The sequence below is a fragment of the Kwoniella dendrophila genome, chromosome 3, assembly GCF_036810415.1.
Source record: "Kwoniella dendrophila CBS 6074 chromosome 3, complete sequence".
Classification (NCBI taxonomy): domain Eukaryota; kingdom Fungi; phylum Basidiomycota; class Tremellomycetes; order Tremellales; family Cryptococcaceae; genus Kwoniella; species Kwoniella dendrophila.
This window is the reverse complement of record NC_089478.1, coordinates 1,447,107-1,457,398: the sequence shown is the minus strand read 5'-3', so window position 1 is coordinate 1,457,398 and position 10,292 is coordinate 1,447,107. Positions and strand designations below refer to the sequence as shown.

Here is a 10,292-nt window from a genome sequence, read left to right as displayed (position 1 = left end):
CGCTTTACTCCCGTACATCAATCAAACAAGAAAAATAGGTGCGTAATCCTCTTCTGAAGATCGTTGTTTCGCCGTTTTTAATCACTGACTTGGCCCCATTTATCTACCTTTATGTCTAATCCATTTATTTGTATAATCTATCAACTTGCATCAACCCAATTTCATTCTTGTCGTGCATTGTCAATCAATATAACCACGACCACCCTTATTGTTGACAAACTTCTGCAAATTAGACTATAAATAGAAAGAATAGCATATAACAATGGCTGATTTCGTCAAACTTTCCATCTTCGGTACCGTGAGTTTCCCATTCTTACTCTTATCGTTATCATACCCTTATACCCTGCGAAATCACAATACTGCTCGTACCACTTCTTCTTTACCCTTACAACCCTCCATACGAAGAATTTCAGCTAATTTAGTGGCAAAACAGGTATTCGAAGTTACTACTCGTTATGTTGACCTTCAACCCGTAGGTATGGGTGCTTTCGGTCTTGTTTGGTTAGTAGATATATGACACTTTATTAGGACATTGCAATTAGTGTTATGACATGCTGACAGTGTCAATTTATCTCCTCCTACGTAATCTCGTTATTGATCATCATTTCACCATTCCTTCCCTCGCTGCATTGCCCGTCATCCAATTATCTAATCACCCATACTACGTGAACGCGTTCCAACATACAGTTCCGCAAAGGATCAACTTTCAGGTACATCAGTAGCTATTAAGAAAATCATGAAACCTTTTTCAACTCCCGTGTTGAGTAAAAGAACCTATAGAGAATTGAAATTGCTCAAACACTTGAGACACGAAAATGTAAGCTTTACTTTCATGAGAATCCTTTGTGTCTGACATAAGCTCATACTCTCTCATTGTCAATAACAGATCATCTCATTGAGTGATATTTTCATCTCCCCTCTTGAAGATATGTAAGTTTCCTATATTTGCAGCCGTGAGGTATCCCTTCAGACCGGTGGGCTAAATCTGATTCTCCTCATCTATAGCTACTTTGTCACCGAACTTCTTGGTACCGATTTACATCGATTACTCACTTCCCGACCACTCGAAAAACAATTCATCCAATACTTTTTATACCAAATTCTTAGAGGTTTGAAATACGTACATTCAGCTGGTGTAGTTCACAGAGATTTGAAACCTTCCAACATTTTGGTTAATGAAAACTGTGATTTGAAGGTGAGTAACATTGCTTTATACTACATTATCTATTTCACCTAGTGCGAAACACATGTTATTGTGAACAAAATTTAAAAGCTGATTCAACATTGTTCAGATCTGCGATTTCGGTCTTGCCCGTATTCAAGATCCTCAAATGACTGGTTACGTTTCTACTCGATACTATAGAGCACCAGAAATCATGTTAACATGGCAAAAGTACGATGTTGCTGGTAAGTTAACAGTTTCTCCTTATATGCGATAAGGGCGTATAACTTACCGATACAATCCATAGTCGATATCTGGAGTACAGGTTGTATCTTTGCTGAAATGTTAGAAGGAAAACCACTATTCCCAGGAAAAGATCGTAAGTAACAATTAGCTCCTAATATCACGATAGGGGTGCCGAACTGACTGTTAATGCCATATCTTAGATGTCAACCAATTCTCCATCATCACTGAATTACTCGGTACCCCTCCTGATGATGTTATCCAAACCATTGCCTCAGAGAACGTAAGTTGTAAGGAGGTAATATCTTGAAATTCTCCTCAACTGACGTAACTATCATGCAGACCCTCCGATTTGTCCAATCTTTACCAAAGAGAGAGAAAGTCCCATTCGCTACTAAATTCCCTAATGCCGATCCTCTCTGTGAGTATTAGCTGTTTGTACAATAATCGCCGCAGCTGCTGACCCATATTGTAGCCCTTGATTTGTTAGAAAAGATGCTTGTCTTTGATCCACGAACACGTATCTCAGCTGCTGAAGGTTTAGCTCATGAATACCTTGCACCATATCACGATCCTACCGATGAACCATCCGCGGCCGAAGTCTTCGATTGGTCATTCAACGATGCTGATTTACCTGTGGATACATGGAAAGTCATGATGTATTCTGAAATCTTAGGTAAGCTGGACATCCCGTAGCCCCTCCATGGATTGCTAAGCTAACCATTGTGATGCACATACCAGATTTCCACAACTTAGGTGATATCTCTCAGAATGAAGCTGAAGGACCTGTTGTTGGTGAAGTGCCACCAGCACCAGCAGCATAAGTGCAAGTGTAATTACAATGTAGATCGCCTTAACGCATACACTAGGCTATAGCAGGATAAGAGCAAATGACTGGTAATTTTGGCACTTTCAGGTTTGGGTTGATTAGACAAGCACAAACACAATAAGTTTCAGAAAGATGGTGTTTCTTGGCAAGGTATTCTGTTTCTGTTTATTAGATTTCATTCATTTCCATATTTCGGGGTTAACTATATATATACACATCAATCAGGTTTTTTGTCTTGATAAATACAATAAAATAGTCCTCTTCTTCTTTGTGTCTCTTTTATCTATCGAACTTTGCACATGTAGTACTTAATCGAAATTAATTTCAAACCTTTCTCTTTTATACATATTATTCGATAAAAAGCATTTCATTTTTTTTCCATCCTAATTCTTCTCTCTTCTCTCTTCTCTCTTTCTCATTTTTTACTTACTGCTATTCCACATCCCGCTTATACAATCGTCATACGAAATTCGAATACAACGAGAAAAAAGAATGCAAGATGGATACAAACACGTGATGCCGAGCAGATTTGACATTTCTTTCCACCTTGTACAAGGGGTATCTAGGTAATTACGGGGTCAAGAGATAAAAATTACATATCAGTGTTGAGCTATTTGATCTTTTAACAACATTGAAGTATTAAGCTAATATCATTCAATCAATATATTCATCTTACTATTAACAAAAAAAAAAACAATTCATTGATTCCTACTAATTATCTGTTAAATAAATAGTTCTCACCACATTTTGTTGTAATCGTATATGTTGACGAAAGCCTCTTAACATCAGTTTAAATTCACCACCACAGCCGAAATTTATGATATACTAACGCCTCGCGAACCATTTGCTGTACTCGTACTATTCAGTACGAGTACTTACTTTTCCCTTGTTCCACTAATATAGATACTCATATATGTATTTTGGACACATATAGGAGCGAAAAAGGTTTGACAAGAATAAGAAAGTAACAACCTCAATTCATATTTAAGTATATCTGATAAATCGATGCATTTGACATGTTATATAGTATTACATATAATTTGTTGGACTAAATGAAGGTATAATTTCTATCTATAGTATACCGATTCTAGGTGTCAAAGTAGTCAAGTAGTTAGTTATATGAGAGATTTTTATGAATATACTTGTTTATCAAATAAAGAAATTTATCTCATTTTTCCTTCCCTTTGTATACTTTGTACTGTAGATAAGCAAGAGATAACCAGATAACTTTAAATTCTGATAATCTTTATATAGAGATTTCTTTTTTGGGTATATTTTTGGGATTTGCGGAATCCGTCAATTTTTGTTTGGCTTGGCTTTTATGTATAAGTACCGATGAAGATTAGAAATAATAGTACACTTGATTTTTTTATTGATATTTCTTTTTGTTCAGATCAAGATAAACTTCTATGTCTCTCTTTGATTTCTATTCTATGCACAATATATATTTCTATTTCCTGTTTGCAACAACGTTTTAATCTCGAATCCACTTATGGCACCTTTTCATTCATCACAACAACAACATCTTCACTATTTTCTCATACACCTCATTATACACAACTTCATGTAAATTTCCACTTCGACATTTCTTTAACCATCCATATCGAATAAACCTTCTTCCTCATCATGTCCATCACCAGCAGATGAATGACCTGTTAATTTCTTATCATCCGTTTCTTCGATCCTATTATCGTTGGTGTTGGTTGGAGCTTTCGCAGTAACACTATTAGAATGATTTTGCATATGTAATCTTGATAAAGCACTTGCTAAACCACCAGGTAAAGATTGACCAGGTAAATGTTCTTGTAAAACTTTTGTTGAAGAAGGTGAAGATGATTGTTCACCTAAATTTCTAATTAAATACGGTGGTTCATTATTGATTTGTCTGTTTGGTGATAATGGTGAAGTAATTGAAGAAGAACCATTAGAAGCAGTTGGTGATCTTTGTTGAGTCAATAAAGAAGTTTGTCTCTTTGGTTGTTGTCCTACAGTATTTGTTGATTGTTGTCCAAATGACAATCCATCACCGTTTTCTTGTAGTTCAGCACTTTCACCACCATTACCATTATCATTAATACCATTTTGTGATTTTCTAGCATCTTCACCTTCAGCTGACCAAAGTGATTGCAAGAAACCACTTCCATTAGGACCTAAATTTGGTCCAGCAGATTGAGCCAATCTTTCTCCACCTTGACTGGCACTAGCACCACCCCATAGAGCACTACCATATCTACCTCCAGGTGAATTTGAGAACGCTTCTTCTGGACCTTGTGAATCTCTTCTTGACATTCTTCTTGCTCTTTCTTGTGGAGTTAATAGATCAGATAATGAAGAAGGTAAGAAATCTTCACCATGTTCTTCTTCATCATCAATGAAAACTGCTGATGAATCTTGATTGGATTTGGTAGGTCTAGGTATAGGTCTTCTTCTAGGTGATAATGGTTCTTCAGGTGTATCTGATCTAGCCCAAATTGATTTAGGTTTATTCAAATTGGCATCACCAGCGAATGAGGCTGATAATGGTACGTTTGATCCACCTTGAGCATTATTAGCTCTTTCAGCAAGTGATAATGATGGATGAGAAAATGAAGATGAAAATCCAGGTGCAGTCGTAACAGCTGGTCTTAATGGTGATCCTAAAGGATTTGAAGAACTAGCTTTTAATGATAATGGACCTGGAACTGAATTACTTGCACCAAATGAAGCTGATAAAGGTGATGGTCTACTTGGTGACGATGCAAATCCTTGAATACCTCTAGGTTGAGCAAATCCAGCTGAATTAGGTGAATTTGGTAAAGCTCCTGAAGGTGGTCCAAAAGGTTCTCGTAAAGGTGAAGAAGGTAATTTACCACCTTGCGGAGATTGCATTGAAGATGATAAAGCGGATCTTATTGGTACAGGCGATGCAATTTGATCTTCTCCTGTGGATGTACTGTTTTTTCTTCCTCTCATGATACCTAAAGGTCGAGGAGATTCGCCTAAACCACTTGCATTTCCGGTACCCGCACCAGATGAAGGAGCAGGAGGAGCAGTTGAAGCTCCCACGGAATCACTCCTTTCTCTAGCTTCTAATTGAGCAGCTTTCTTGTTCTTTCGGTCCATGGACATTGGTTCTCCGGGTCGAACGTGAGCAAGAGCGCCTATAGCAGGAATTAGCGGGTGAACTCCAGTGATACGAATATGGCTAATCTAGCCTGATGTCACGGAAAACAGGAATACTAAACTCACATTTGTGACCGAATTTACAATTTCCCTTCAAGAACCATTGGCATACTTCCCGTTTGGCAGCTAAATTTGGTCATCAGCCTAAAACATCCGATTAATTGGGAAAAAGGTGTCTGAATACTACTTACAGTCAGGAGCAGCATGTGAGAAAGGACAACTATCACCAGCAGTACAAGCACCAGCTTTGAAGAATCTACATGGGACGTGACTTAAACCTATCAGGATAATATTAGTTAATTGAACATAACCTCAAGGACAGAGACTTCAGTTCCGAAAACATACCTTTAGCATCATCAGCCAAATCATCTGGATTCTGTTCACCTTGACCTTGAGTTTGAGATTTTTGAGGTTTATCCTTTTTATCTTTTACACCTGCTGATAAACCAGAAACAGTTTTTGATGAATTCGATTTAATTTCTCTTTTTTCAAATCCACCAACAGTTCTTTCTGGACCTTTGCTACCTCCATTTGTTGAAGAAGGATTTTTAGCTGTTGTAGGTGTATTTAAAGTAGCTGTTGTAGCTGTTGGTGGTGGAACAGGTGAACGATCACGCCAATTATCATCATTTAATAATGATCTTGATAATGAACTTGAAGGTAATCTACTATTTCTGAATGATCCACCTGCACCACCAGTAAAGCTTGGTGAAGAAGGTGATCCTTGACCAACTACAGAAATTGGTGTGGGTTTAGATCTAGGTATAGCTTTTGCTGATGCACTTCCACCAGCTGGTGAGATTGGTGATGGTGATGGTAATGGGACTGACATGTTGATTTGTCAAGTTTACAAAAATAGAGATAATTCCAAGTAAACCAGTTTAAAGCAGGATAAGAATTGATGTACGATAACAGTGATATACGTTTCAAATGATTATTATCCAAGATAACAAAGGACCTAAGCTTAGCTAATTGAGCTATATCTCTCCCGTTGTCCTCTTTGTCCAAGCAAGATTCAATTTCGGTCTGAACTCGCCAATGATTGTCGGATAGTTTGACCGAGATCAAAGGATGTGTTCTAGGCGTGTAAGATGTCGTGATTCGATATGAACAAGATGAATAGTTTATAGATGATCGCAGTAGATATCTATATAATTATCGCTGTGTTATATGGTTGATTGTAGTGAGCCAAGATAGATTGATATATTACTCAAGTTGAACGCCGGAGTAATTGATGTCTACGTGGATAACTTGAACAAAGGACCCAAGTTTCTTGTCCTCTTATACCTATTAATTTGATTGATCAAGGTATCCTTTGATGTATTTGACAAAGAGATGACTCAATAGGAATGAATGATTATTGATAGCTATAGATTACTGTAGAAACTACTTATTGTGGCTTGGACATTATATTGCATTCTGTAGCTATAGTAAGTAGTAATAAATTCAGGTACTAAGTCAGGCGTGATTCGAGGCGGTCTTACCTCTCTCTATGCTCTATGGTGCGATATCCGGTTTAAGCTATCACGGTATATAACCGACCAATCCAATATCTTACTGTCATTGCTACTGTACTGATACGAGTCAAACAATAATTACCCTGATTGTATCATCCATCACGATCATTATGTTTCTCCATTTTACCCCATAAATGTAAATCAGTATCATCCTATCATCAATCATGGACTGTACCCTATGCCCTATCCCTTCCCGAGACTGACTCTATCAGTCTTACGATTGATCTACAATTTGTATTTATGTGTGTAGTGCAATCAAGGTAGGGCGAATCACTATATTGATGATCAAACTCTAGTCATGTGATAACCACAAATGCCAATTTACCTGTTTTGGAGTATCCAACGGATCTACTTGCACACTTATACCTGAATTCAGTTGCACAACCGGAAGGGATTTCCGGTCAAATACGCATATGGTTGACGATGCATGATTGAAACAAACATCAAAATTCTGATCTCATGCTTGCAGGACACGAGACTAGCCTTTGTCATATGATTGCATCTAATCCACTCAACTGAACGAAGAGCCATACTGACTACAACCAATATTACAAAAGACACCCCCTTCCACCGCCACACAACTATCAAAGATGAACAGTTGCTACACCTACTCCACTACTCCTGTCTCCTTCCTTATAATTGACCAAGAATCCTAGAGTTGAATCTGGATCCATGCCTCTTATTCCCATGATGATCAATATCATCTCACTACTCCTGACCACTAGGGCCCACCAGCTGTGCTAGCTGATTCCCTTTGCTCTACACCCGCACTCATTCTATTCCACTGAACCTTCTCCGAGGTTCAGTCAGTCTACTCCACCTTGATTCTCCAATCCCACCGTTAGACTAAGCATTGGGTGTAAGAGGAGCGCCTTGATTCTGCTGACCTGGTTGGCCTGGTCCTCCGCCTCTTCCTCTACCACCACCTCTACCACGTCCACCTTGGAAACCACCTCTTCCTTGATTTTGACCTGGTGGTCCACCTCTACCATTCGTGTTAGGTGGTCTAGGTCCGTTATTAGGTCGTCCACCTCTTCCACCTTGACTTCCATTCTGAACAGGAGGTTGTCCATCTTGTTGTTGATTTTGTTGTTGTTGTTGAACAGGGGGTTGAGCTTGAGCAGGTATTTGTTGTTGCTGCTGTTGTTGAGGTTGTTGATACTGTTGTTGTTGTATTTGGGCTTGTGGAGGTTGAGCATATGTTTGTTGAACAGGTTTAGAAGGTGGGAGAGCCTTAGGTACAGCAGCTCGAGGTGGAGGTGATGGCTCATCAGGAGCGGATGGAGCAACGTATAATACTGGGTCGATGATAGCAGGAATAGGAGCGATCTCAGTTCCTAATTCAGACTCAATTCTGTACAGGTTGTGTCTGTCTTCGAGCTAGTGGGGAGAAATTCATCAGCCTGAGTTGCGACATTTCTTCGCTTATGATGGGTCAGCTTACTGTAAGAAGGGAGATAGCGAGACCAAGATGACCAAATCGACCGGAACGACCACTATATCAAAGCGTTAATTCCGAAATTCGAAATTCACTCCGTGAAGGCGAACTACTCACATTCTATGAAGATAGGATTCAGCGGTACGAGGGAAATCAAAGTTGATGACAACATTTACAGCTTGAATATCGATACCACGGGTCAAGAGATCTGTTTAAGGTGATTTGTTAGTTGTTGCGGCATTTACGTACTACACCCAACTAACCTGAACAAACTAAATTTCTTGTCATTCCATTTCTAAAATCGTGGAAGACTCTATTTCTATGAGCTTGAAGCATTTTTGCATGAGAGTAGAAACATGAATATCCGAGTTCGGTGATTTTTTTAGCCAATAATTCCACTCGGTTTGTTGAGTTACAAAAAATGATAGATTGATTGATTTGGAGCTATATCAGAGGCAGAAAAGACAAAGCGGGTAAATTAAACATACAGAACGGTGGTAGGCGTTCGTAGACTTACTTTGGAGAAAAGAGTATTTAGGCAATGAACTTTTTGTCTTTCTTCTACATATGCATAATATTGCGTTACACCTTTAAGCGTTAATTCATCCATTAAATTTACTTCAAATTGTTGTACCATGTGTCGATCCTATAAATGCTTCTCGTTAGCTTATTTCTGAGAATGTTGGTACAAAGCGTAAGCTAAACTTACTGAGAACTGTTTAACATTCCAAGGGAAAGTAGCTGAGAAAAGCATAACTTGTCTTTCTTGTGGACAAAGATTCAATAATTGTTCTATAACAGGTGTGAATTCTTCACTTAATAATTTATCTGCTTCATCCATGACGAAAATACCACATTTCCTCAAATCTGCTATACCTTTACCACCTAAATCTAGAATTCTACCTGGTGTACCAACTAATATATGTACTGGTTCTTGTAATCTTAAAATATCATCTCTTAATGTCGTACCACCGGTCGTTACCATAACTTGTAAATTTGGTATATGTGCACCTAATGTTTTACATACTTGCGATGTTTGCAATGCTAATTCTCTTGTTGGGACGAGTAATACTGCTTGAATATGTGATTGGGAAGTGTTGATTCTGTTTAATGTTGGAATGATGAATGAAGCGGTCTACAAAGCGGACGTCAGCTATTATCTTCTGTGGACAAATGTTGTAAGAAAAATAGCTCACCTTTCCTGTACCGTTCTTTGCACGAGCTGCACTCATGTACGTTGGCTATGTCACAATACTAGCGGAGAGATGAGCTCACCTAAAATATCTCGTCCTGTCAAGGCCATTGGGATAGCTTGTTCTTGGATAGGGGAAGGTCTTTCAAAACCAGCGGTATAGATTCCCATTAAGAGTTCTCTACGTAAATCGAAATCATCGAATGATGATCCCTCGGTTGCGGTAACATCCTGTGTGAAGGTGATATCATTATGGGTAAGCTAACTAGTTGATCATAACCACGTTTCTGACGCTTACCTCTGTTTGAGGACGTAAATCTTTGGGTGGGGCAACAAGGCCTTGTTTGTAATCCTGATTGTATCTGCGGGTAAGATGTCAGCTTGACCCTCATTCGTAGAGAGGAAGACAAGATACGGTCATTACTTACGTTGACGAAGAAGCCATATTACCAATGGAAAATTTGGGAAAGGAGAGGGAGTTATGAGTGTATAATTTAAATATTGGTAACTATCTGATTTGAATTTGTAGATAGAGTACCTGGTGTGCTTGTAAATTTGGTTCTTATTTCAGGACAATTTGTCTTTCCAACTAGAGCAACTGAATAGCCGCCTTGGATTGACGATGACGCTAATGGTTCTTTATGTTAGGTCTCGCCAAGTTGATGAGTATTGTTTACTTTCGGTGTATGTATTGTATTGAATCTAGATATTTGTGAATGAGATTGTAGATGCTAGTAGATTTGACTGCG

At 38.5% G+C, this 10,292-nt stretch overlaps 3 protein-coding genes across 3 annotated transcripts; 1 reads left to right on the top strand and 2 right to left on the bottom strand.

Moving 5' to 3' along the window:
• Positions 1-262: 262 nt before the first annotated feature.
• L201_002836 (mitogen-activated protein kinase HOG1) lies at positions 263-2,229 on the top strand (the record flags this gene model as incomplete). The annotated part of the gene is made up of 11 exons (XM_066218602.1): positions 263-298; positions 434-501; positions 688-817; positions 887-930; positions 1,006-1,195; positions 1,293-1,407; positions 1,470-1,541; positions 1,609-1,688; positions 1,748-1,826; positions 1,881-2,081; positions 2,147-2,229. 11 exons carry the CDS (start codon positions 263-265, stop codon positions 2,227-2,229), a joined length of 1,098 nt encoding a protein of 365 aa, XP_066074699.1.
• A 1,595-nt stretch (positions 2,230-3,824) lies between these two features.
• Positions 3,825-6,228, bottom strand: L201_002835 (uncharacterized protein; the record flags this gene model as incomplete). Its single annotated transcript, XM_066218601.1, has 4 exons — positions 3,825-5,374; positions 5,463-5,522; positions 5,588-5,674; positions 5,742-6,228. 4 exons carry the CDS (start codon positions 6,226-6,228, stop codon positions 3,825-3,827), a joined length of 2,184 nt encoding a protein of 727 aa, XP_066074698.1.
• A 1,531-nt stretch (positions 6,229-7,759) lies between these two features.
• Positions 7,760-9,988, bottom strand: L201_002834 (uncharacterized protein; the record flags this gene model as incomplete). Its single annotated transcript, XM_066218600.1, has 10 exons — positions 7,760-8,293; positions 8,358-8,409; positions 8,469-8,559; positions 8,615-8,795; positions 8,869-8,997; positions 9,061-9,486; positions 9,548-9,573; positions 9,627-9,774; positions 9,842-9,905; positions 9,972-9,988. 10 exons carry the CDS (start codon positions 9,986-9,988, stop codon positions 7,760-7,762), a joined length of 1,668 nt encoding a protein of 555 aa, XP_066074697.1.
• Positions 9,989-10,292: the final 304 nt, after the last annotated feature.